The sequence below is a fragment of the Psammomys obesus genome, unplaced genomic scaffold (assembly GCF_907164565.1).
Source record: "Psammomys obesus unplaced genomic scaffold, mPsaObe1.curated_primary_1811, whole genome shotgun sequence".
Classification (NCBI taxonomy): domain Eukaryota; kingdom Metazoa; phylum Chordata; class Mammalia; order Rodentia; family Muridae; genus Psammomys; species Psammomys obesus.
In genome coordinates, this window is record NW_026596085.1 from 2,660,226 (window position 1) to 2,687,754 (window position 27,529).

The 27,529-nt window shown below is 44.0% G+C and overlaps 1 protein-coding gene and 2 non-coding genes across 3 annotated transcripts; all 3 read left to right on the forward strand.

Annotated features, from left to right (window-relative positions):
- Nucleotides 1-6,464: 6,464 nt before the first annotated feature.
- Nucleotides 6,465-25,232, forward strand: Kansl2 (KAT8 regulatory NSL complex subunit 2). The gene is made up of 9 exons (XM_055626965.1): nucleotides 6,465-6,806; nucleotides 8,983-9,161; nucleotides 9,485-9,599; nucleotides 11,708-11,875; nucleotides 12,098-12,260; nucleotides 14,153-14,249; nucleotides 16,136-16,389; nucleotides 22,034-22,141; nucleotides 23,240-25,232. Exons 1-9 carry the CDS (start codon nucleotides 6,556-6,558, stop codon nucleotides 23,369-23,371), a joined length of 1,467 nt encoding a protein of 488 aa, XP_055482940.1. The 5' UTR covers nucleotides 6,465-6,555; the 3' UTR covers nucleotides 23,372-25,232.
- On the forward strand, nucleotides 14,344-14,480 carry LOC129691231 (small nucleolar RNA SNORA2/SNORA34 family). The gene has a single exon (XR_008722429.1). It is a non-coding gene; the product is annotated as a small nucleolar RNA SNORA2/SNORA34 family (small nucleolar RNA).
- On the forward strand, nucleotides 22,911-23,047 carry LOC129691232 (small nucleolar RNA SNORA2/SNORA34 family). Its single transcript, XR_008722430.1, has one exon. It is a non-coding gene; the product is annotated as a small nucleolar RNA SNORA2/SNORA34 family (small nucleolar RNA).
- Nucleotides 25,233-27,529: the final 2,297 nt, after the last annotated feature.

Below are 27,529 nucleotides of genomic sequence, written 5' to 3' on the forward strand. Positions count from 1 at the left end.
AACTTCATTTTAAACTCCTTTTTGTGTTTTCTATGCAGAATGGAGGTGGGATTGAGGAAGAAGCTATAGAGCAAGGCCAGCTTCTGCCCTACAGAACTGGGCCTTTTCAGGTTGGACTTTGGGAAGACCCAGGTCTCTGAAGGGAGGAAGGGTGTGCTTTGCCTGCTGTTTGACAAAGACCAGACCATATGTGATAATAGGTTTGGGAGAAGCCAGGGAGTTGATGATACTAAAGACAATGAAATTGGGATTTGGGGTTCTGAAGCTTTTGTATTTAAGTTACATTATGAATGTAAGACTTTGCTTTTTATCTGTATATCTAATGGGAAACAACTGCATACTTGCATTTGCAGCCTATATGACTTCAAAGATGAGTTTGAATTTAACAGCATTGGTGTAATGAGTGAGCAGGCCTAGCCAACAGACGCTGTTGTGTTTAGATGGTTTCTTTTGGGTGGCTTTTGATTCTAGGCAGAGATTCTTAATAGTCCTTTTAAAAAAGTGGATCAGGAATCTCCTGTTATGGCTTGATTATTCTAGATATAAGGAATGAATAGTTTTGATGAAGGAAATCTTTGAAGAAATACTGGCTAGATGAAAATTCTAAGCCAAGCTGTCTAAACTAAGAATGCTACCTAGCCACAGATCATCGCTATTCTTTGGTTCATTACGTGAAAAAAACATACATATGCATATGTATGTATATGCACACACACGTGTGTGTGTGGTTTTTTTTTTTTTTTTTTTTTTTTTGTTTGTTTGCTATGGAAAACATGGTGCTATAAAAAGAATTAGTCTCGTTTTAATGAAGCTTCTGTCATGCCAAGTAGTCTTTAGGGAGAAGTCAGGTTCTTTTCATTGAAAAGTCATAGGGAAACAGAAGTTGTATGGGTGCTGCTTGCCAAGAACAAGACTAAGCAAAACACTGAGGCAGTTACTATGTTACTATTGATGTACTGGCAATAGAGGAAAGTCTGTAGAGGAAGGAATTTATCTTTGGGTGACTTTGTGGTTCTTAATCTGCATGTTTGAACTGTCTGGAGTGCCTGCCATTGCTGTGCAAAAAAGGAGCTCCTTGCTGATCTATAAACCAGTGATTTTTCTTGGTATGCAACTTTTAAAGTGACATTTTATTTCTCCTTGGTATTTCCTGTGTGTGCAAGATAGATGTGTCATCACGATTACTAAATTTAGGCTTAGTATTTGTTGAGATTTTGTTTTCCATCCTGACCTTCCTAAAAGGGAATGTGTCATTTAGTTTGCATCTGTGTCTGCGTGTGGAATTGGCGATTTGATTTGGGAAAAATGGCTGTTCTTTTAATTACTCTCATTAATGTCACATATTTTCTAATCACATGCACTCCCTTACCACAAAGGCTGTCTTATTTGCTCTCATAGCAGTTCTTCATAGTAATACTGTAGTTAAGTTTCTCAGAACTGTCAGTAGTAGACTAGAAAAAAACTGCTTCCTAGAGCCTAAAGAGCTCCTCCGTGCTGTAGTCTGGTCTTTGTATGTAGATCAACAGTGAATTTGGTTAGTTTAGAGACTTTGCTATATTAGTTCCTTCTGGTACTGTCTATAGCTATCTGCTTTTAGGTCTGTGCATAGGCCCTGGGCCTTCCTTACGGGCTCTGCATGAACTGCTACATTTTTTTTGGGTTAGCAGATACACCTGCTGGCTAGCATGCATATTGTCCAATTTCTGTATAAATAAGGCTTCTGAGCCATGTCTGTCTCTCCTACCTTCATACCTTCAAAGGGTGAGAAGTAGTATTTGTATATTTAAAATCAGCCTTGTAAACATGGCTTTTTGTCTTTTACTTTTTCTCTAAACTGTCAAGAATAAATGACAGTGGTAAGTAGGCTTGGAGCCTAAACTTCTGTAAATCTCATTCCTAAAATTGTTTGACTTTTGTGTTGGCAGAAATAAATACCTGTGGATTGTCTTTAGGGCTTTTAATCATATACCTGTGTTGTTGGCTAAACTCTGGTGAATCATTAACCTAAAGCCACTGTGGCTTCTGAAGTATCCAGTTACACCTTTTGGGTTTAGAAAATACCTAAGTATTAGTCTACTTTTCTTATTCATGAATCATTGTGTTTTTGTATCTGAGACTCAGCATCTTTTCTTTCTTGTAAATGACTCTAGTGTTTTCGTTTAGTGTATCCCACATATTTCTATATTATTAGGTTCACCAGTGGTGATAGAAAAATTGAAAAATCTCCAATTGCAAACAGCAGTAGATTTGAGTATTGAAACAATCATGGTAAGATCACTGCTGGGTTTCCTGAAGCCTTTGCAGCCTAATTCCTTATAACCTTTCACACTTGCTTCTAGATAAAGGCAATTGGAGGGTCCTATCTATCCTAGTATGGTTGGAATCTAAATATGTGCGTTTCCATTATTTTGGGAACTGATTTATTTTTTTAAAGATTTTTTTCTTTTGTTGGTGAGTTATTTTGATACTCATGCTAGGAAAGGGAGAAACTAAAACATCTTGAGATTGGAATGCCTATTTTATTCTCCCAGTTTGGGAGAATTGAAGCAGTCTATGCAAGCCACCAGGCAGTGAGAAATAGCTCTCCACCATCCCACTGAGTGTTCAGCCACTCGCACACCTCCCCAAGGGTCTTGGCCTTGATGGTTTAGGAAACACTCTTGTTGTACCACACTGTCATTTATTTCTCATCCCTCAGTGGATGTAAGTTTGAAAGATTAATGGTACTGTACTCTTAGTTGATGGAGTGGTCTAATTCAGAATTGTTTTCCAAGTGGGCGAGCTCTCCGTTTTAGTATTTCTAAAGTTTTTAATATGAACTTGGCAATGGAAAGAGGAGGGAAAAGAATGTTTAATAAAGATCAGTGTCTGCGCTGTTCGAGTGTGGATTCCTGTTTGTGTGAGGAGAAACTCCTGGGCTTTGTGTTGCCATGTGAGCTGTGGAGAGGGATGCTTAACAGCATGTTCACTGAAGCCAGAGCAAGTGTGTCTGCCATCAGGTAATCTGGAAATGCTAGTGGACAGTGCAGAGAGGTGATTAGCTGATGACCATACTGAAATCACTTGTAAAGCCAGAAGGGCTGTCTGGCCTGTGAACCCGAAGAAAACAGTGCAGCAGGCTCGTGTAGATATATTTAGGGATCTGAACTGGAAACTGACCTGTATTACCTGACTTTCCACACATAAAACTGTCCATTTTCTTATCAGACCAAAGAGCAAAAAGAAAAAATGAAAAAGCAAAGTTACACTTTACCGGTTTTTGTCACTCAGGTACAATTTTGTGGTGAGTTGTTTCTCTTCTTCGTTTCGTCTGATTTTTTGTACTGCTCAGCATATTGTTCTGCTGTTGCCTCTGTTCTCCGCGGGGCACCTCAGTTCTGGGTGCTGCTACTCCTGGGATCTCTACTGCTGTTAGGTGAATGACGACAGGATGTGAGTGACCGTTATCATAAGGGCTCTTTGTAAAAAACTTCAAAAACTCAAAAAAAATTTTAAAGAAGGATGTTGTATACATTTTATAGTCTGGCTATCAGTTTGATACCTTGCTGTCAAGTATGTTTCTCAATCTGTATTTATCCATCCCATCAATAAACGTTAAATGATAAGACACCTGATTGTTGTTTCTCTGTGCCGTGTCCTTAGTCTTTATTATTTCGTTGAATCATTACCACTTTAATTTTAATAGTATTGTGTTCCTATCACAATGTCCTATGGATATTGAGTCCATTGGGACGAGTGAAGATTTAACTCTAACAGTGAACTTGGTAATACAAAGTTTGTTGTAGGCAGAGGGGAAAAGCTTTCGCGCTATACTCTCACATGAGTACCTGGAAGAGTAAAGAGATACAGCTTTACTATGACAGCAATACCTAACCATTCTTTTAGCAAGCACCAAGATACAAGCCATAATCGTGTCATGCATCTTCGGAAAGCCGAACTGTTAGGACGGCCATCCCGCACTGGTGGACAGTACGTTTTTGTTCCAGACTGTTGGACTCTGTAGTCCAGCTGGCCTCAGATTGCATCCTCTTGCTACATCCAAGCTCTTCAGTGATAAGATAGATTGCTGCCATGTACTACTGCCATGCCTGGCAGAAGCATGTTTTAAAGAGAAGGTACATTTCTGGATAACATGGGAAAACTGAATACTACATAAGGTAGACCTTACAGATTACACACAGGAAAAGAGCCTCCGTGCACAAGCGCTTCAAACTTGGCTACAGTAGTACATTAAAAGGAGGGCTGGTGAGATGGCTCAGTGGGTAAAGGTCTTCAATGCCAAGCCTCACAATCCCTGGGATTCACATGGTCGGTTGGAGAGGACTGACTCCCACTGGTTAACCTTTTAATCTCCGCACATATGCTTCCCCATGCCCAGGAAAATACAATAAAAATTAAAAGAGACCTTTAAAAAAAGGATTTATTTTTGTTTCATGTGCATTGCTGTTTTACCTGCACGTGTGTATCTGTAAGGGTGTCAGACTCCCTGAAATGAGTTACACACAGTTGTGAGCTGCCATATGAGTGCTGGGACTCAAACCCAGGTCCTCTGGAAGAGCAGCCAGTGCTCTTAGTGGCTAAGCCACCTCTCTAGCCCTATGGAGAAAGGACACTTGCTGAAAAAAATCAGTGAGTTCTGGTCATCCCTTCTGTTTCCCTTATTTTGGGGTGGAGGAAGGGCAGGAGAGGACAGTGTCACTGTAGCAGACTGGCCTGTAACTAACCAAGCCGGGGCTCCTGCCTGAGCCTTAAAAGTGTGTCAGGAGGCTGAGACACACTGGGCCCAACTCGAACGTGAGACCTCAGAAGTGTCCTATAAGGCCACACCTCCTAATAGTGCCACTCCCTATGGGCCAAGCGTTCACACGAGTCTGTGGGGGCCGTCCCTATTCTAACCACCACAATATGCTTTTGGAAGATTCAGAAAACAGTGGAGTGATGTCCTTGAGTAGATGACAGCGGAACTGAGTGCACAAATGGAGGATTTTGCATCCAACGGGACCAAAAACAGTTAAATCACAGTGGTCTGAGAAAAAAACAAGACTCAACTGCAGCTCTTGAGTGAACATGGTAAGAGCTAATAAAAGTTCAAAGGAAGGGACCAGGCTTGCAGCCCACATCTGGGAGGTAGCAGCCTAGGGCGGCAAAAAGCACCAAGAAGTAGGCTAGAGTTGGTGGAAAGAGCTTGGGATGCTCAATGCTCAGAACTTAGATATAGGGAACTGTGGAGACAGTTTGCTGCGTAACAGAGCAAGTTGGGAGCTGAGTTCCAATCAGCGCTCATGAAAAAGGCCACGCTTGGCTACCTGTGCCTGTACCTCCAACACTGTGTGTGTGTGTGGGGGGGGGGGGCAGGAGAAGGGAGCTTGCTAGCCACCAGCATAGCCTGAAACAACAAACAAAAACGGGCAAAATTGCTCAATGGATCTCAGAGGGCTCTTGCAGCCAGGCCCGACGACCTGTTGCATTCTCATAACCCACTGCTGGAAGTCGAGAACGCACTCTGTGACTCAGGCAGTTACAGAGGATTTGAGGGAAGCATGGCCTGCGCCAGAACTCAATTTGACTTTTCGGCCACCGTATCCGTAAAACGTCTACCGCTTAGGGCTGCTCTACAAAAAATAATGAGCACGTATCGTGACAGATCCCCCCAAAAACCAAAAACCTTCGAGTGTTTGACATGAAGTGGCCAAAAAGTGAGCTGAACTGTCCACAGCGGAAAACTAATGAAACCTTTCCACGTGTAAACAGTAAGCAGGGTGAGCCTCGGTCCAGTTTTCTGCTGTGCAGGGACCGGAAAGAGCGAGCGGCCTGGCAAGACTGGCGTCCGAGGCCCTCGGAAACGGACCACGCCGAGACGGAAAACTATCCCTGTGGCCCGCCTTTCCGACGGCCCACTCACGGGCCGAGTCTCCGACAGACAGTTCACCTCGGCCATTCCCGTTGCCTAGTTTCTCACTGTCCCGCCTCCTCGGGCTGACGTATTAGCCTTGACCAATAGCGGCACACGACCGTCAGATCAGCGACCAATCAGCGTTGAGGAGCCGCGGGGCCGCGTTCCGAGCGGCCGGAGCGGCCAGAGGGCTTGCTGCGCGGCGCAGCGCGGTGGGGAGGTAAGATGGCGGCGCGCCCGTGGCTTCGCCTTTGCTGTTAAGGGCTGCCGCTCGCGCTTTCTGTCGGCCCGGCAGCGCCGTGCCTCGTTCCCCTGCGGCGCCGGCGAGCACTCTGGTCGTTAGGCTTTCGAGAAGCGGGGTCTCCGGCGCCGGCAGCCCAGGGCAAGATGGCGCTGGCGGGACGACGGCCTGGGCGCTGCGGGCCGGGGCCGTGAGCGCCGAGGCGGCCGGGGACAAAGGCGGCGTGGCGGGCCGTGGGGGCGGGGCGCCCGTCGCGGTGGGGGCGGGCGGCGGGCTTCCGGCCCGCTGCGGCGGAGGCTCGGCGGGCGCGGACGGGCGAGGGGCGGTGGCCGGGTTGGGAGTCGCCGGGCGGCGGGCGTGGCGGCGCGACCCCGGCCCGCGGTGACCTCTCCACCCCCCCCAACCCCCCGCAGGTTTTGGTATGAACAGGATTCGGATTCACGTCTTGCCAACGAATCGGGGGAGGATCACCCCAGTGCCCAGGTCCCAGGAGCCCTTTTCCTGTTCGTTCGCTCACCGCCCATGCTCCCAGCCGCGCCTGGAGGGCCAGGAGTTTTGCATCAAGCATATTCTGGAAGACAAGAATGCGCCCTTCAAACAATGTAGTTACATATCGACCAAGAATGGGAAAAGGTGCCCCAGCGCTGCCCCAAAGCCCGAGAAGAAAGATGGGTAGGTGTACATGCGCGTGGACGTTGGTGCCCTCGGTCTTCGGGAGTCCGTCCTTCTCGATGCCGAGGCTTGAACCCCGGCCTCGTGCACGTGAAACGTGGGTTGTATCTCCGTGCCGAGTTAAACGCCGAAACCTCCTGCCTCCAGGGTTTCATTTTTACCACGTCTTGAGGCATTTCTTTCCATTTTGTACTGTTTTGTGTGTGGGGTGGGGCGCCCGCCCGTATTTCAGCAGATGTGTGGAGGTCAGAGGCCAGTTTGCTGAAGTCGATTCTAATACCGCGTGCGTACCGAGGATAGAAGACACTGGGCTCGGCCCGTAGAGCCACTGGACCGTTCCCTTTATTGGTGATTTTTTTCATTTTTTGGAGACTGTCTCGACCTCTATTCCCTGTTAGGACAAGACTGACCGTGGAACACTTTCGGCAACCTTTTTTTCTTTCTTACATGTGTATAGGTGTTTTGCATGCATGTATGTTTGTGTACCACGTTCATGCTTGATGGCCAGAGGGCGGTTTGATCCCCTGGAACTGGAGTTAGTGATGACTGTGAGCCTCCGTTTGGTTGTTGGGAATCAAATCGATCCTCTAGGACGAGCAGCCGTTGCTCTTAACGCTGAACCTTCTCCGGCTCCATTTTGGCACCTTTTGGTCCTGAGAGTGCTGGTGTTACAGGTGTGGGCTAAGCCCTGCTCCCCTGCCTTCAGTTGTTGTCTTTCTGTTGTTTTGTTTTGTCAGAGTCAGTGTTCATAGCCCTGGCTGACATAGATCTCACGAGGACGTCTTTGGACTCGAGATCTGTCTCCAGAAAGTTAGGGCACACCATCATGCCTGTCCCCTACCTTCAATTTTAAAGTGAAAAGAGGAACATAATATGTAGGCTTGGTCATATCTGTGGAGTTTCAGGTCATGTGTTTGTGAAATTGCCATTAAGAATATATTAATTGGGAGGGTGTCAAAATACTAAAATGATCAGAATGCAGGGCGGTGGTGGGGCACACCTGTAATCCTACCACGTGGGAGGCAGAGGCAGGCCCATGTCTGAGTTAAGGCCACACAGACAAACCCTGTCTTAAACCCGCTCCCGGATGGTGAGAACTGGAAGGACACCTGAAGCAGAGTCATTTAATTACTTAACTTGTAAATTCAGCCCCCCCCCCCCTTTATTTATTTTTGAGTTCTGACCATGGTGAGACTAATCTTTCAACCCCTGATTCTGCCTCAGCGTCTGGAGTTCTGCAATTACTGCCATACTCAGCTGTAAATTCTTTCCAAACATTGACTACTTGCTTTCACGTGGTTTTCCTTCTGCCATGTGGGTGGTCAGGTTGCGGTTGGGCCTTGGCAGTTAGGTGCCTTTGTTTGCTGAACTGGCCCTTGAGTAATTCTTAATGCTGACTCACTTGCCCAGCTTTGTTTCTTTTCAAGTAATAGGCACAGTGTATGTGTGGTTTGGGAAGGAAGGTCATAGTTTTTATCATATATGTATTTATCTGTGCAAGAATGTGACTTTACTAGGTAATTTTGTATGCAGCTTCTAATTTTAGTATTGAGCTAGGTCTGTCTGCAGTGGATTGATAGTAAGATGTGTTTCCAGAATTTATCTTGAAAAATACAAGCATCTCTGGTTTTCTGTGAGATACTGCTGGCATTTTTATGGTGAGAATGTTTTGCTTGGTGACTAGAACCCTGGCTAAGCTACGTGCTTGCCTCTAGTAACAGCTAGTGTGGGCCAGGTAGCATGTTAGTGCCCTTCCATGCATGGAGTTCTGCATTTGAATTTGAGCTGCACACACACCAGACCAGACCACACAAAAACCCAAAATGGCTTATCTTGAGGACAGTTAGGTTTCTGAATCACATTGCTCGTTTTCTCTCTCTCTCTTTCTTTTGAAACAGAGTTTCACAATTTAGGCTTGGCTGTCCTGGAACTTTTGTAGACCAGGCTGACCTTGAAATCACAGACCCATCTGCCTCTGCCCCTCTGCCCCTCTGCACCTCTGCGTCTGAAGGTGTGGGCTACTATGCCTGGCTTTCACACTGGTCTTCAGAGTTTGAATATAATAGTCGGCTGACATGTCCTAAAGAAAAAAAAAAAAAATCAACTGATGACCGAGTATATTGCTGGATTCTTTGAAAAGAGAACCTATTAAATGTTCATTTTTTTGTCTCCTTAGGGTGTCTTTTTGTGCTGAACATGCTCGAAGGAATGCCCTAGCACTTCATGCCCAAATGAAGAAGAGCAGCCCGGGCCCTATGGGTGAAACCCTCTTGTGCCAGTTGAGCTCATATGCTAAAACAGAGCTGGGCTCTCAGACCCCAGAAAGCAGCCGCAGTGAAGCAAGCCGGATACTGGGTAAGGATCTTTTCTGCTGGAATGAAAAACGAAAAAGCTTAAGAGTGACCTTGGCTTACCTCAGTGCTTTGACCACTGTTGGCCAGTGACTGGGAATTTGGTGAGAATGCTCTTGCTGGTTGCTAGTTTGTTTTGCATTTAGAGTTTGTTCAGATATACTCTCCCAACCTGGTGACCCTTTTTTTTCTCTTTTTGTTAAATTTTTAAAAAGTTAAAAACTTTGAATTTTAAGATTTCAGGTTGATCTCTTAAGTAATGTAGCTTCATGTGTGGAGTTACAGAGGTGGGAAGTCTTAATGGCTGCTCTCCCTTCCTTGCCTCAGATGAAGACAGCTGGAGTGATGGGGACCAGGAACCCATTACTGTGGATCAGACATGGAGAGGTGACCCTGACAGTGAAGCTGATAGCATAGACAGTGATCAAGAAGATCCCCTAAAGTAAGTTGTAACTCCACATAAGGCTTTTATGTATTTTATGTAGTTAGTATGTAGAATGTAGTTTGGCATGTGGTTCATTAATGCACATAGGTGGGTTTAAGTGGCATGGTTCAACGCTGCCTTGCTTCAAGGCAAGAGTTCTTATTTCTTTTACAGAAGTAACTTGGAACTGAGTTATTTGTGCCCTTGAGATGTTTTAGGGGAAGAACAGAGATTTCTTGACATAACAATGGGAAGGAAGCAGAAAAGTGCTAGCTAGCTTGAGGAGAGAAAATGAATTTAAATAGGTACTTGTCCCAAATCTCAGAAATAATGAACTAATTATACTCGGACACTTGCTGCAAAATTCCCTGGTTTTAACTTTTAAAATGGGAAATAAAAGTGTTCAGTAGTTGACTTTGGTTTCATGTCTAAAGAAAGGAAAACTGATTAGAAACCCAAATTTTAATTACATTTTAAGGTGTACTCTAACCCCTGGTCATCTTAAGAGTTTAGAAAAAAACAAAATATATACCTCTCTAAATCCCTTAATACTTTTTGAGGCAGTGTCTCAGTATGTAGCCCTGACTGGCCTGAAACTTGGTGTATAGGTCAGGCTGGTCAAATTCAGCCTTTAGTGTCTCTGTTACTAATTTTTGAATCATCTTAGCAGTTAGACAGCCTTTGTCTTCATTTATATATTATAGAACAGTATGTATATCACACACATATTATATACTTTTTTTTTTTAGACAGGGTTTTTCTATGTACTCTGGCTTTTATGGAACTCACTCTGTAGAGCCAGCTAGCCTTGAACTCAGAGATCCACCTGCCTCTGCCCAAAGTTAATCTTAAAAGCAGGAAACAATCTTTATATTAAATTCCAGAATTTCATTACAGAACTTCTTTGAAGTTTGTAATGAGCAGCAAAACTAACATTTTTTGCACTAAAGGGTTAATACAGGGCACTGAATTTGGAGAATATTGTGAAGAAAATGGGCCTATTTGTGAGTGTGTGAGTGTGTGTGTGTGTGTGTGTGTGTGTGTGTGTGTGTGTGTGTGTGTGTAGGTTGGTTTTGGTGATGGTAGTGGTCAGAACCCAGGACCTTGTACGAGCTGTGTGTGCCCACTTTACCATTGTTGCCTTTGAGCTATCTACCCTGGACCATGGTTAGCCTTTGAAGGCCAAAAGTCTCAATGTGAGGTTGTAGTTAAAGGGAAATTAGAAGTCATAGTCATTTGATAATTGTGTGTGTGTGTTTGCCTGAATGTATGTCTGTGCACGTGCAGGCCCAAAGAGGGTGCGAGAACCCCTGGAATGGTAGTTAGAGTTGTGAGCAGTGAGTGCTGGGAATCAGACCCAATCTTCTTCTCTTCACTGCTGAGCCATTCTCACCAGCCCTGATATAGTTTGTAGTTAAAAATACTAAGATTCTCTTAAATTACTATGTAAAAGTAGAATGTAAATTAATTAGTAAAACTTTCATATTGCACAATTTTACTCACTTTAAATATTTAAATGAGAGATCTCCCTTCCCATTCCATTTTGTGAGATAGCAAATTGGTATTTTGTAGAGAGATTGTCCTCCCTTCGTCCCTCCTTCTCTTCATCCCTCCCTCCTCTCTTAAAAAGAATCTGTCAGTTCCCAGCACCCACTTGGGAACACTCACGATCCCTTGTAATGGCAGCTGCAGGCTGTCTGACAGCCTCATCTGCACTCACAGGCAGACACCATACACAGAATTGGGGGGAAAGACTGATCATTGTGGGGTTTTGCGGTTGTTTTTTTGTTAGTGCTAAAGATGGAACCAAGGGGCTTATACATGCTAGTAGTGAGCTCTGCTATAATTCAAGTCCTTTGTTTTTATGATACCTTAGTGAAATGCTACCTGAAAATATTCCTGTTTAGTAAGAAAATGTGTCAGGTAGGGTCGACTTTGTTAAATACAAATGGAGTGTCTTTTCAGGCTTTTACTGTTGTTGGGTTTTGAGATTCATGTTGAGGCTTACCATGAGTTTGCTCTAGTCCAGGCAGGCCATGGACTTGTAAATGCTGGGATCGCAGGCACACATCACCATGCTTATTACTCGATTTTCAAGCTTTGTTGGATTTATCATTTTATTCCAGACATGCTGGTGTCTACACAGCTGAAGAAGTGGCTCTTATTATGAGAGAAAAGCTGATTCGTTTGCAGTCTTTGTACATCGATCAGTTTAAACGACTACAGCACCTGCTCAAAGAGAAGAAGCGCCGCTATTTACATAATCGGAAAGTGGAGCATGAAACTTTAGGCAAGTTTGGAGTTGAAGCCGCCCATCTTGTAACTAATGATTCCCTGCTTACTGAAGCTGCAAAAGCATCTGATTACAAGTTTCACCTTGACCTTTGTAGCCCTTTTAGTGGTAAATGTATAGTATCCTCAGTAAGCTGAGGGTAGAGAGTTTGCTGTGGGTTCAAGGCCGGGTAGATGGAGGCTCTGTTTCAGAAAATGTGATTTTTTTGTGATTCTCTAGGTAGTAGTCTCCTGACTGGCCCAGAGGGACTTTTGGCCAAAGAAAGAGAAAATTTAAAGCGACTGAAATGTCTTAGGCGATACCGTCAGCGCTATGGCGTAGAAGCCTTACTACACAGGCAGCTGAAGGAACGCAGAATGTTGGTCACGGATGGGGCTGCTCAACAGGTAATTTCCTGACAATTGGCTGAATTTACGGTTTTACTCCAGGCCTGCTGCTGTGTGCTCTGGCTGTGCATGTTCACTGTATTGATAGAATCACCATCAAATATGCATCCAGGCCTGGCTTTGAAACCGGACTTCTGCTCAAAGCTTAGCTTCTTGGAACTCAGTAGTCAGATTTAGGGGCTAATTCCCAAGTTCTTTGGTTCAGGAAGTCCTTAGGTCAGAAAATTGTCAAGCAGTTTAGGAATATTAAAAAAAAAAAAAAAAAAAAAAAAAAAAGCTAGTTGTGGTGCTGTAGGCTTGTCTGTAATCTTATCCGTTTCTGGGAGGATGAGGCAAAGACTCAACAAGCTTGAAACCAGCCTGCCTGAGTTTATCATTTTAAAAGAATAGTTATGGGCTGGGAAGATGGCTCAGTGGTTAAGAGTCATACCTTCTCCAGAGGACTCAGGTTTCAGTTCCTGCACCCACACTCTATCAATACCAACCACTCCAAATAGCTGTGACTACAGTTCCAGGAACCCAGAGCCCTCTTGTGGCTCCTCAGGTACTGCACACATTGTAGGTAGACATTCAGGCAAAACACTCATATATGAAATTAATAAAGATAGTTGGCCATGGCAGCACACCTCTAATTCCAGCACTCTGGAGGCAGAGGCAGGAGGATCTCTGAGTTCCAGGCCAGCCTGCTCTAGATAGTGAGTTCAGGTCAGCCTTGGCTCTTACACAGAAATCTTGTCTTGAAAAACAAAAAAGAAAAAGGAAAAAAGATTAAGTAAAGGTTAAAAAAAAATGAAGGAATAGCAGTTAAATGTCAAGAAAGTATGGTTGACAAAGAATATTTGATTGTTCTTTTTGTTGTATTTGTTGAGGCCTCACATATGTTTACATGTTAGTTTGTGTGGCTGAGAAAGAATGGCCAATGTGAACAGCCTAAGGGCTGAAGGGTTGGATTTTGTTAGAGCTTTAGCCCAACATGGCTGAGAACGTGACAGAACAGAGGAGTTCCCATTTTGGTGGCTAAGAACATAAAGGTTTTTATTTTGTCTAGCTAACTTTCTCTTGATTCCTTTTTAGTCTGTGGGATGGTACAGACCATTTTTTAAAGAGATTTTGTTTGCTGGGTGTGGTTCAGGTCTAATCACAGCTGTGGCCACTGAGGTAGGAGGATCATAAGCTCAGGGCCTTCTTATTTCATTTGCCTAGCATGCTTGAGGCCCCCACCACCCCAAAAACGTTTTATTAAAAGATAAGTTAATTGGATTGGGGATTTAGCTTGGTTTTAGAGCCTATGTGTATGATTCTGCGTTTATTCCCTAATATTACCAAAAAAACTTGGTGTTTGCATCAGGGTCCCACTATGTAATTCCTGGTTGGCCTCTCACAGATGTGCCTCTGCCATGCTGGGACTGAGACATTGACCATTGTGCCAGGCTAAGGCATGAGTGTTTAGGGTACAGTTCTTCCTTACCTTTGAGGAAAGTTTCTATACTCCCTGGTGGAGCAGGTGTACCGTGTTATCTCCTACATGGACCTGTGCTGAAACTTAAGATTAGTTAATCACAAACTAGGCCAATTATAGCAATATAAAGGTAACATAAATTACTTACAACTTGGGAATTAATTCTGTAATTTGTGTTTAATATTTTTAGGCCTAGGTTGACTGCAGGTTAACCTAGTTAAGGGGGGACAGACTCCATTATTTCTACATTGTGGGGAGGTGTGTTGTTTTAGGATTAACTCCATTTATACATGAGGTTTCATTGTTAAGAGTTTTTGAGTGCGTTTTTAAATTGCACTTTCTACATTGAATGAATTGATTTATGTTTTATAACTGAATGATATAGTTGTATGCTTTTTGTGGGGTTTACTTGTGTTTGTTCTCTCAATTTTAGGCTCACACCACTCGTTCCAGTCAGAGGTGCTTAGCCTTTGTGGATGATGTTCGCTGCTCCAATCAGTCTCTTCCAATGACCAGGCACTGCCTTACCCGTATCTTTAAAACTGCTTGTTTAGGTTCTGATTGTCTAGTTAATACAGAGGCTAGTGGTGATCTCTGTCAGTTTCATTGAAGGTTTTGATTACTTTGGCCCTGAATCAAGGCCAGCAGTTTGCTGAAACTGTTGGTTTCAAGCAGGTGCCTAAATAAATGTCTTTCTATGGTCTGTTGGCCATTTCAGAAATTTAAAAATGTAATGGTCAGTTCATTAGAAAGAAACATCTACCTGAATATGGTCCCCCCTCTGTAGTTGAGGCACTTGGGAGGCTAAGGCAAGAAGATTGAGAGTTCGAGGCCTGCTTGGGCCACAGCAAAATCCTGTCTGGGGCAGGTGAAGTGGGGGCAGGGAGCCAAAGAAGCAGCGGAGCCATTGGTGACAGAGGTAGGACTGATAGTCGTAATGACATTCCGCAGTTGACATATGGTGCTGATACCTTACTGGTTTAGTTGCTGTTCATTCAATTGTATGTTAAGTCTGTTATTAAGAAAAAGATTAATGTGGGTTTTCCACCCAGAACAGGATTCTGTGCTGTGAATTTCTGTGCAGTAGTGTCCTTTTGTATGGTTAGGACCTTACATGCTGTAAACTTATTCAAAGTAGAAACTTTGAGGGGGAAAAAGTATTTTCCCCATTTTTTCTAATTTGTGAATTTAAACAATTTCCTTTCTGGTATAGAACTACATTTACTGATGGGCTACAAAACTTGTAATGTTTATTGAGTTCTTATATGACCTGTATGGATTTTTTTTTAGATTTTATTTGCCAGATATTTATAAAATATTTTTTTAGTTTAGTGTGGTATTTTATTAATGTAGTCCTAGGTAATTGGGATATTGAGGCAGGAGGATTACTTGAGTTCAGAAGTTCTAAGCCTGTCTGGATAATGTAGTGAAGATAACCTCCCCCCCCTCCCCCTCCCCCCCTCCAAAAAAAAGGAAGCAGAGGAAAGACTCTCCTTTTGGCCTTTGACAGTAAAGGAAAGGGTTGTTTTTGTTTACTCCCATTTATTGAAATATTGGAAGTTAATTTTTAAACTAATGCCCGAACGGCTTGCCTTTTTAGTTTTTCAGTACTGGGACTAAAGATGTACACTGCCACACCTTGTGTAGACTACTGCTTTTAATATATAAATGCTTATGTCAAGTAATGTGATCTAAAGATGGATGCTACATAAAGGCCAGGGAACTACAAAGGGCCCCGATGTGGCATGGAGGGAGAAGGGACTTTAAGAGAGGAGACTAGACACAGAAAATACTAATGTGGAAATAATACTGGAGTGAGATGGACACTAATAGGACATGAGCTACTGAAGTGGAGAGAGTGCTGGAGTGAGGGGTGTAAAGGATACATAAGGAAACCTGTTGTTTTCTAAGCTAATTAGAAAAACAATACTTCAGAGGTAACAGGATGATCAGGTGTTAAAAATTACACTTAGCTACATAGTTGTTGGGTTTCTAGTGAGCTTATGTTATGAGGAACAAAGTTTCTGCAGACATTAAGAGCAAAAGGAGTCAAGATTATCTCGACTCTTGGAAGAGGCTGGTACTTGTTTCTGTAACACGCTGCCTGCATTTGTTTCCATGTGTGTCCTCTTCTGTATGTTCCTTGGCCAGCTTTGACTAGCCTTGACTAGGTGGCACTGCCTTATGTTTTGTGTAGATGGCTGGAACCCTGGAAAAGAAGATGAATTATAAATTATTGGAAGTGCTAAAATTACGCACACAAAATGACGTATTTAGAAAAGTAACTAAAAATTACTCATTGCATTTGGCTTTCAGGGAAAATTTAGTAGTTCCCTGTGTAGTCAGACTTGTGTTTGGCCCAGCAGACTCCTGTATTGTGTTCTTCTGGGTTCGTTTTCCTTAACTGTTCCTGCAGATATCTGTCAGGATACAAACCAGGTTCTCTTCAAATGCTGCCAGGGATCTGAAGAGGTACCTTGCAACAAAGCAGTTCCTGTAAGCCTTTCTGAGGATCCCTGCTGCCCTCTGCATTTCCAGTTGCCTCCTCAGATGTATAAGCCCGAGCAGGTACTGTCTGTGCCAGACGGTCTGGAAGCCGGCCCCATGGATCTGTACTTGAGTGCTGCTGAGCTTCAGCCCACTGAGAGTTTACCTCTGGAGTTCAGTGATGTAAGTTAGAGAAGCTCTGCTCTGATTGGCCCTTGAGAGAAGGCCCCTGGTTACTAGTGGCGAGAATAGTTAGTGGTTTTTCACCAAGAGAATGGATAGAGTTTTTGACATGGTACAAATGTGGTTCAATATGGTTGTTACTGTATTTATTAGATACTTTTCTGCTCTACCTTTTCTTCTCCCCAGATATTTTTTTTATGTTTGAGATAGGGCCTCACTATGTAGCTTACAACTCTACATAGCCTGAGTTGATCTTGAATTCATGACCCTTAGGTCTGTCTCCTAAGTGTTGGTATTGAGGAATGTACCACTTATGTATGCCCGGCTTCCTTTATTACTTTGGGATGTGATTTATAGAGCATAAATTTTACCCTTTGGAAGTATGTGATTCAGTGATTTTATTTTTTAAAGGTATTTATGTGCAGACAGCCATCTGAAGATGTTTGTAGCACCTTAAAAGGAAACACAATACCTATTAATGTCACTTTTTCTGACCTTCTTAAGCCCTTACTCCCTAAAAGGCCTGCCAACAAAAGAACTTTTTTTTCCCTTTAATTGAGACATTGTCTCACAGTGACCTTGAACTACTCTGTATTAGCCTCAAGTGCTAGAACTATAGGTATGGGCCTGACTCCTAAGTGTTCTTTCTGCTAATGGATTTGCCACTTCTGGATGTTTCTGATTTCTGAAGACAGGATTTCTTTGTGTAGCTCTTTCTGGCTCTCCTGGAGCTCATTCCAGGCTGTCCTTGAACTTAGAGATCAGCTTACTTTTGCCTTCCGAGTGCTGGGATCAAAGGTGTGTACCACCATTGACCTGCAGGCTTATAGTTTTTGAGCTTAGCATGATTTGGAGGTTGGGGGGCAGGTAGGCCAGGGATCAGAGTCTCACTGTGCATCACCTGACTGGCCTGAAACTCGGAGGTTTTGTCACCTTGTAGCTCTGGAGGCAGAGGCATGCAGATCTCTTGAGTTTGAGGCCAGCCTGGGTTAACACAGTGAGATCCTCTAAAAAAAAAAAAAAAAAAAAAAAAAAAATAAGGGCTGGAGAGATGAGAAAGCAAGTGTTTTTTGTTTGTTTTTAAAGTCAGGGTCTCTGTTCTTCTGGCTGTCCTGAAATTTGCTATGTAGATCAGGCTAGCTTCAAACTCAGATCCTCTGTCTGAGTGTTCAGATCAAGAACAAGGGCCACCACACCCAGCAGTAAAGTAGAGCTTTAAAAAACTTTTTAGGTGATCCTCTATTTACTTGTATTTATTGTATTTCGCTTTGTGTTGAACATGCTAGGCAGATCAGTGTTCGAACATTGAACAGCCTTTATGTACTTTATTTGTAAACCAGAGTGGTCATTAGAAACTACGGTTTTACTGGGCGTTGTGAAGTGCACTTGTGATGTTTGAGACGGGGTCTCTGTAGCCCTGGCTCTCCTGGAACTTGCAATGTAGACTAGGCTGGGCTCAAACTCAGAGATCTACCTGACTCTGTCTGAGTATTGGGATTAAAAGCATGTGCCACCAAGGCTGCCCTCTGTATGATGGTTTCTGGTTTTGTTTTCTGATTTTTGAGATGAATACAAAACATGATTCTGTATTTTTTGTAGTTTTTAAACAATCTTGTTCTGGTAGATAGGCATTTTTTTGCTTTTAAAAAATGGTGTTTTTTGTTTGTTTGTTTGTTTTGGTTCTTCAAGACCGGCTTCTCTGTGTAGCCATGGCTGTCCTGGAACTCGCTCTTTAGACCAGGGTGGCCTATAATTCACAGGGATCCACATACCTCTGCCTCCTTGAGTGCTGAGATTATAGGCATGGGCCACCATACCTGGCTTCAAAAGTTTTATTTTTAATTGACAGATTTTATTGCAAAGTTTATTCAATGTACAGAGGTTCAATTCTAATGGGGTTTGAACATTTTTACCATGTTGCCAGTTTAAATCCAGCTTTGTACCACGACTTAAGCTGACAAGTGATACTTTGTTTTTCTTTTCAAAAAGATTTTATTTGTGTATTTTGCCTGTATGTATGTATGTATACATACCCTGTGCATGCTTGGCACCAGAGGCCAGAAAAGGTTAGATCCCCTGGGACTGAAGTCAAAGCTGATTGTGAGCCACAATGTGGATGCTGGGAATTGAGCCTGCATGCCCTTCAAGAGCTCTTCAGTGTTCCTAACCACTGCATCTGCTTGTTTCTGGGAGGTACTTGATGAGCAACTGGTGTAATAGAAAACCCTTCTCGAGAAGTGGCCTTGCAATTTTAAAGCCTTGAGTCTTCAGGGGTTCCAGGGGATGAGGTTCCCGGGAAGGGTTGCGTTCTCTTTTCCTCTGTGGTTTGGAGAGAGATGATTTCAGTTCCTTTTTGCTCTCCAAGTTTGGCAGTTTAGGATATAGTCTGTACTTATTTTAAGGGGAAAATGGGGTTACATTTTAAGCACCTCCCTGTAAAGCTCTTAGGAAATGAAGTCCTTAGGAGTGCTTGTCCCTGTTATAATTAAATCTTTCACTTTTGTTGCTACTGTGATCTAGAGACCCAACAGATGTCTAATTCCCTCTGGTTCCAGAATTAGTGAATTAAAATACTCAGTGACGGGGAAACTTAAGAGTTGAAGGGTCCTCTTTTCCCTTCATAGAGTAGTGCTGGGGATTGGGGATTCCTTTTCCAGTTTATGGTGTAGTATCCAGAGCAGGCTTCCTCCTTGAGTTTGCCTCTGCTTTTCCTGTCCACTGCAAAGAGATGTTTAGTTTTCTAGTTGCCTGATGAGAAGAATCTCTTGACCTGGCATTCTCAGAGGGAAATAACTGTTCTCACAAACAGACTTTGGTGGAAAGAGCTGCAAATGATCCGAAGCTTTAAAAAAAAAAAAAACAAACGTGGAAACAAGGTGTCCACAGTCACAGTGGTGGGAGAGCATTGGTTTCAATTTATTATTATGTAGACAGTGTTCTGCCCGCATATGTGCCTCCACACCAGAAGGCGGCAGCAGATCTCACTATAGATGGTTGTGAGCCACCATGTGGTTTCTGGGAATTGAACTCAGGACTTTGGAAGAACCTCTGAATCATCTCTCCAGCCCAATTGCTGCTGTTTTTAAGGCATTACTTTATTTTTTATTTTTATTTTTTGTTTTGAGACAGGCTTTCTCTGTGTAGCTCTGGCTGTTCTGAAACTCTATCTGTAGACCAGCTTGGCCTCGAACTCAGAGATCTGCCTGCCTCTGCCTCCCAGGCTCATGGGTCACCACCCAGCTAAGGCATTTTTTAAAAAAGGATACATTATGTGTATCCCAGGCTGATCTTGATTTCTCAGAGAGATCTGCCTGCCTCTGCCTACCTCCCGCATGTGCTGGGATTAAAGGTATGTGTCCCCATGCTTGGCTTTAGACTTCAGGGATTTTTCTTTTTAAGATTTATTTTTGTTTTATGTGTATGGGTGTTTGTCTTCATGTATGTTCACCATGTCTGTGCCTGGTGCCCTGAGAGGGCAAAAGAAGAGTCAGATACCCTGGAGCTGGAGTTAGAGTTCTGTGTGGATGTTAGGTACTGAATCTGGGTCCTCTGGAAGAGCAGCCTGTCTCCAAGTTAAAATTATCAACTTTTTGTTTTACTTATTTTAGATCAGGTCTTACCCTGTAGACCAGGCTGGTTTCAAACTCACAGATCCACCTACCTTTGCGTCCTTAGTGCTGGGATTAAAGTTGTGAACTACCACACCAGCATCAGCTTTTAGACTTAATTTTTTTTTAAATTACATTTTTATTTTTTTATATTAATTAGTTTGTTCCCTTTGTATCCCAGCTGTAGCTCTCTCCTCCCCTCCCAATCCTACCCTTCCTCCCTCCCTCATCTCTTCCCATGCCCCTCTCCAAGTCCACAGAAAGGGGGGTCCTCCTCCCCTTCCATCTGACCTAGCTTATCCGGTCTCATCAGAACTGGCTGCATTGTCCTTCTCTGTGGCCTGGTAAAGCTGTTCCCCCATTAGGAGGAGGTGGTCAAAGAGCTAGCCTCTGAGTTCATGTCAGAGACAGTCCCTGTTCCCCTTACTAGGGAACCCATTTGGACACTGAGTTGCCATGGGCAACATCTGTGCAGGGGTTGCCATAGTATTTGAATCATTATAGTGAGGGGGGGGGGCCCTAAATCAGTGTTGGTTCTAGAGAGGAGCCAAGAATGATGCCATTGGCCTGCTGACTACTAAGTATCTCTGGGAATGGCTAATTGCTATGGAAAAAATATAATCTAGAACATAATGTCTTTTTTTTTTTTTTTTTTTTTTTAAACAGAATACTATGTTAAGTTTAAGACTCAGAGGCTTAGCTGGGCAAGGTGGCACAGGCCCATAATCCCAGCTATTGGGAGGCTGAAGCAGGAGCATCATAAGTTCAAGTCTTGCCTGGGCTGCAGGGTGAGTTCAAGGCTAGCCTGGTCAATTTAATAAGATCCATCTCAAAGTGGAAAGTGAAGAAGAGAGGGCTGGGAATATAGTTCAGTGTAGACTGTTTACCTGCTGTGAGAGAGTCCGTGACTTCAGTTCTCAGTGTTCCTTATGCTAGGGATAGGGAATTAACCAAAATGTCATATCTTTGCCATTCAGAGACACCTGAGTTTGTGGTCCTTTCTCTCCCAACCTTCCTTTCCTGTCTTTAGTTGCTTGCTTTGTGAATGTTGGTCTGTCTTGTACTGCCCAGTGTTTCCAGCAGGATTTCATGTTGTTTTGCCCATATTGTTGCTGAGTGTTCTTATTAGATGCTTCAGTGAGGAGCTTAAGATGTTGAATATATTAGCCTTAGAGGGAATGCTATTACCCTTATTTTGTGTGTGTGGGTTTTCGTGTGTGTGCATGCATGCTGGTGGACTAAATAAGTCATTAGTCTTGGTAACTTAGCCATCTTGCTATCCCAATAATTATGTCTATATCAGAGGACAGTTGTAGGGGTCTGTTCTCTTCCACCATGTGGATTCAGGGTTCAAACTCAGTTTATCACACTTAGCAAATGCTGTTGCCCATTGAGACATCTTTTTTGCCCTGGGGAGTTTTTTTTTTTTTTTTTTTTTTTTTTTCTTAAATGCTTTTTGTTATAATAGAACATGTGTAATGATTATCGTTATAACCACTTTGAAATTGACATTCATTGTGTTGTGCAGTTGTTACTAGTATCTTTTTCTTGAATTCTTCCATGGGTTCAAATAAATTCTGTACCTGTTAAACAGCTCTCTTTCCCTCCTTTCATGGTAGTTACTGTTTTACTTTTTTTTTTTTTTAAAGATTTATTAATACAGTATTCTTCCTGCATGTACACGTACGTGCCAGAAGGGGGCACCAGACCTCATTATCAATGGTTGTAGCCACCATGTTGTTGCTGGGAATTGAACTCATGACTTCTGGAAGAGCAACCAGTGCTCTTAACCTCTGAGCCATCTCTCCAGCCCCCACTGTTTTGCTTTCTATGTGGGTTTTTTTTCCCTAGAAATTTGCGTTTTGGTTTATATTGTGTTATCAGCTAAGAGAAAGTTTTTACTATTTTTGCATCTTGGTCTAGCCTTCTAAGAAAGGGGAGAGGGAGGGATCTGAAATTCCTTTAAGCTTTGTTGAAAATGACCAGTTTTAGCGTATTGATTTCCTAAATATTGCTGACAGTTTTCGCTTTCCTAGGACTTGGATGTTGTAGGTGATGGCATGCCCTGCCCTCCGTCGCCCTTGCTTTTTGATCCTTCACTAACGCCTGAAGATCATTCAGACAAAGAAGTTGCCGGAGGCCCAGTGAGTATCTTGACAGTTGACTTTTTCAGCTAGGGTCCCTCATACGGTGAGCTGCCGGGCACGGTCTATCCCTGTTGGCGCATATGAATTCAGGGAGTGGGTATAGTACCAAATAGTGTGTGAAAGGGCCCAGGCTGGTGGTTTTCTCCCTGAATACCATCAAATGAAAGTACCCTTTGAGCTGGAACTGTAGCCAGAACTCCTGTTGCTGCAGTAAAACACCACAACCAAAAGCAGCTTGGGTGGAGAAGGACGGCTTTCACCCTTCAGGTGACATTCCATTAGGAACCTGGAGACAGGAGCTGCTTCACACAGAGGCTGTGGAGAAACACTGTTTACTGGCTTCCTCAGCCAGTTCTCTTAAAAGGTCTAGAACTACTGCCTGGGGTGTCATTGCTCACAATGAGTCCGGCCCCCCACGTCAACTGAAAAAAATGCACCACAAGCTTGTTGATAGGCTAGTCTGGTGGGCCCAGTTTCTCTATTGAAGTCCTCTCTCCTAAGTCTAGCCTGGTTAAGTTGATGTCAAGCCGTCCAGCACAGACCTTCTGCGTGCAGTGTGTGAGAGACCTGGTTTTAATGCACAGCACCGCCACAACAACTTTTGTTTCTGCAGACCTGGCTTGCACTAATTTTCCAGATGAGCCGTAGAACTCCATTACTAATGGTTCCTGATCCTCAAGAATAGGGTACACATTTATTTGAGGGAGATGGTGGGTAAACTGTCCGTCGTTCCAGTTCTTACAGAGTAAAGGTGGATAGGTTACTAATGGCTCTTACTGAAGACTAGCAGTTATACCATAGCTGTTGGTTTCAAGCAGATGCCTAAAGAACTCTCTTCCTATGGAGTATCAACTGTTCTGGAACCTCAGTAGAGAACAATTATTTCATTTGGAAGAAACAACCCCTTGTTCTCTTGCTTGACAGCTTCATAATGTTCCTGACTCTTGGGGACAGCAGAACACAGGAAAGCAGCCACCTACTACTGTGTTTCTTGTGTTCTTGTAGCCACTATAAATAGGTATTGCTAAGTCAAGAGTCACGTTGCAGGCCCATTGGAGGAGTCTCTAACCAAAGTGCCTTTATTTCTCTCAATAGGGACAGATGCAGGTGGCTGGAGATGGGTGTAGGTCCCAGGGATCTCGGAATGTGGACAGAGCCTGTGCACCATTCCCTCAGCGTGGACTGGCTGCTGCAAATGGAGAACCAGAGCCTAGTTCTACCAGTTGACAGTGCATTCTAGGAATTGTTTGCCTTTGGATGTGAACTTTCCATTCTTCAGACACATCTCTCTGATCATCTCTCACTGAACAGGGACAACCCAGACTACATTGTTTTCTTCGGGGCTGTAGAGTGCTATAGACAAATATAAACCACACTTGTGCGGAACGGATCTCTAGTATTTAAAAGTTAAGGGATTCTTTGCAAGGAAGAGAGAGGTAGTTTCTACCGTCAGGATGAATTGCATATTGGAGACTGTGCCTGGGAAAGAAACACTTTTGTAATGAGATTTCCAGAGCCCTGGACAGAAATCCACATGGATGTGTAGGTGGGGCTATGGTCAGGAATGGTGCTCTTGAGGTGTTGGCTGTTAGTGTCAGGCTAGCTGTATCTAAAGGCCTTTAAGCCTTTCCTCAGCTCCACATACTTGGGCAATATAAACCCTGACTGAGAAAAAAGCAGCTCACAGGTCTGGCTCTCCTTAATTATCCTTGCTTTTAATTTATGTACATTTCTGTGGTGGACCCTCCATGTAAAATATAGTAAAATTATTGTATATAGTTTCTATTAAATGTTAAAATGTTACGGAAATGTAAAGTAGTCTGAATTGATCGTGTTTTCTTTGCATGTGAGTTTATATTTTCTGGGACTTCTAGTGCAATCTGATGGGAAGAGGAAATGGGAAGGCACAGACTATATCTCAGGACAGGCATTCCTGGAGAGGCCGCACTCAGTACCTAGTTCCAGGGCCACATAAACTTGTGTTCATTGAAGAGTTCGGAGTTAGCTCAGTAGGGGGCTCAAGACTGGCACGGAGCCTATGAAAGAAAAAGCTTAAGCTTGTCCTTGAGGTGGACAGTTATCCCTTTACTGTCTGGGCGTGACGTTCTTCCCTGCAAGAATGTCTACTGGTGAAGGCCCCTCGCACAGCCTAGGCCCCTTTCAGGTGCTTTAGTTACTTCTGTTGATTATGGCTAAGGCTTAGGGTTCCAGAGGGTAAGAGAGTCAGTGCATCGCGGTAGGAAGGCCTGCTGGCCTGGTCAGGAAGCTGGGAGCTCACATCCTTAACTACAAGCATGTGAAACCGCAAACTGTAAGTAGTACAAGGTTTTAATCTCAGCCCCCTTCAGCAAGTCTGCATCTCCTAAAACTCCCCAAACTGCTACCAGCTGGGCACCAAGTACCAGCTGGGCACCAAGTACCAGAGACTGGTGGGCATTTCTCAGCCACATTAGGTTTGGGTAGTAGAAAGCCTAGAACCACAGGCCTGGACCAGTGATTGTTAGAAGGGGAGCTGACGAAAACAGAAGTGATAGCAGGCTAGGGGGCACCTGTTAGAGCCAGGCCAAACTGTAATTCCACCTCACGGAGACAAACGGAGGCCCCAGAGCAGTGCCCCTGGATGGCACGGTTGGATGGCTCATGAGGCATGTAGATATGGAGGATTAGGTGTTGGCTGTACCCAATGTGGCCTTTTTGACAGCCAGATACAAGTGCTGAGGTCTTTGTGCTGTATTGGACCTTGCTAGCATTCCTTTAGTAGTATCCTCTTAGCTGCCCAAGGAATCAGGAAGTAAATGAAACTTAGAGATCTCAGCAAGTTCCTGAAACCTGCAAGGTTCACAAGTCCCACCATCCCAAAGATATATAAGCAGTAATTTCTGGAGGAGAGTTGACTCTTAAACCGGTGAACCAGCGAACTGCAAACCAGCTCTGCGCATGGAACTCAGAGCTGGGAACTCCAGGGATGCGATGTTTGTGAATTGTCACCATTTTGGGGGGTGGGGAAGGCGAACCTGTTTTCAGTGCTGTGCCTGCCTTTAGTCATCCATGCTCCTGTGAGTAAACCAATAAACAGCAGTTGACTGAACTACTTGGATGGACTAATTTCTTTGGTCAGGTCCTCCCCAGGAAACGCAACATGACTGCAGTGGGTAGTGCTGATCACAAGAGGGAGCTAGGGAGACACTCCCATACCTTCAGTAACAGAGTTCCAGCCAACCTCTAAGATTAGGGAAATCTAAACCAGGTGAAGTGGGAGAAACAGGAGACAGGTGAGAAAGCAAGGTTAAGACGGAAAGAGGAGAAAACGGACCAGAAGCAGAGTGGAAGGCTACTGAGGGAACAGAACCTAAGATAAAGGATATACTGTAAAGGACTGGTCAGCCCAGAGGAGACCTAAAACCCTACTGAGCGAAGGCAAATGACTAAGAAAACAAAGAACAAACTAAACAATAAAAAACTAGAAGACAGGGAAGTACTTTGGTCACATACCGTCATTTCAAAAGCTGCTTCGTTGTAATAGTGTTTAGAGGCACTCCTACCGTCAGCACAGGAGCTGGGGAGGGCTGTGATCCACAGAACAGTTCTTCAGCAAGCTGCCTCACACCGGGAGGAGAGAGAAGTGCTGGCCCCGGGTGCTGCGTATTCCTATTGTGCACAGGCAAGAAAGCGCTGTAATGTTCCACGTAATTTATAATTGCTGTTCCGTATTAGCAAGGCTGGTGGCTTTGGCTATCACCAGAGCAGGTCTGTCTAAGCACCATTTGATATTTAGTTGGCCATGCAAGAAAAGTCCCCCCCCCCCCCCCCAAATATACAAGTAAATCCTACACAGTCTTACCAATCTTTTTCTTCCATCCCTCCCCTTACCTTGACTGAGTTTTATCATGTAGCCCTGGTTGGCCTGGAACTCTGTAGACCAGACCAGAGTTCAAAATTCCAAGAGATCCTCCTACCGAAAGATGTGTTACCACATCTTTTTTTTTTTTCCCTTAAGTAGGTTATTTTGTTGGGGTTGTTGAGATAGCCTAGTAGTCAAAAGCACGGGCTGCTCTTCAGAGGACCCAGGTTTGGTTTCCAGCTCACGTATGTCTGGTTCAGTCCCAGGACATCTGACACCTTCTGCTCTTGGAGGGCGCTAGACACACAGAGGGCGCACAGACGTGTATGCAGGCAGAATGCTTGGAACACAACACAAAACAGATCTTTGAGAAAAGTTAGCTTGCAAGCTCACACTGAAGAGATCCACCTGCCTCTACCTCCCAAGTGCTGGGACTCAGGGCTGGGCACCTCTGCTCAGCCATTATCTTCATTTTCATCCCTGGTGCTCTTGTCCTCATTTTCCTCATAATCTTTTTCTTTTCCAGCCTCGGCAATGCTATGCACCGCCTCACACACCCTTTCCTCAGGCTGCCTTGGGCCTTTCTTTAGCTCCATTTTAGCAATATGCTTTATTTTCCCGGATAATCAAGCTTCTGCCAATAAGGCCAGTTATCTGCAGCGGTGCTCCTCCACACCCCCCCCAGTCTCTTTGGATTACTACTGTTGGGTAGGTTGGGGTGAATTCCCTAGGTTCTGGGGCGATAGGCAAAGAGAAGGCTGAAGGAGCCTGTATTGCTTACTTGTACACTGTTATGGCAAAACAGCCGGCAGGAACAGCCTCAGGGAGAAAGGATCTGTGTTGGCACACTTGTTGATACTAATATTTACTATTGATTTATCTTTTAGTTAAGCAGAGCGGTTAATCCTAAACAGCTGTATACCCAAATCACCACACAGAGACTGGGATTTATTTAATTAACCTAGAGCACAATGCTGGGCAATAGTTACTCCATCCCAAACCTCCAAGTCCGCATAGTTTCCTACCATTCAGATTCACCCATTATACTTGGCTTTTAGTTATCTTAGGTCTGGTTCATCCCTCCTCATGGTTCCTGTGGATTCTCTGCTCCTCCTTCCTGCTTCCTCTCTCCCTTCCAGACCAGGATGCCCCACCTTACCCTCTCCATTGCTCAGCATTGGGGCTGATTGACAATATAGAGAACAAATGGTGGCATGTTCACACAAACTTGAGACAGGTGATGCTTAGAGTAAGCATCACAATGCAATGTCCGATTGAAACCAGATAGTGGGGTAGAGAAATCAGCACGTGAATGAATGAACAAGGGTAAATTGTGTACATTCCACAAGAATGTTATACCAACAACACAGTGTTAGAGACGTCAGCATCTCAACAGAGAGGGTGTGGAGAATTAGAGCTGCTCCCGTCCTCGTGGCCAGGAACCACACAAAAGAAAATATAGGAAGGATCCAGTCAAGATAGAGCCCTAAGGCCACACTCCCAGGGGCCTAACTTCTTCAGATAGGTCCCATCACCCTTCCTTT

Coding starts and splice junctions, on each gene's coding strand:
- Kansl2 (XM_055626965.1), top strand. CDS start 6,556: ATGAACAGGATTCGGATTCACGTCTTGCCAACGAATCGGGGGAGGATC. Junction 12,261..14,152: donor CGGATGGGGCTGCTCAACAG/GTAATTTCCTGA, acceptor TCTCAATTTTAG/GCTCACACCACTCGTTCCAG. Junction 16,390..22,033: donor TACCTCTGGAGTTCAGTGAT/GTAAGTTAGAGA, acceptor TCGCTTTCCTAG/GACTTGGATGTTGTAGGTGA.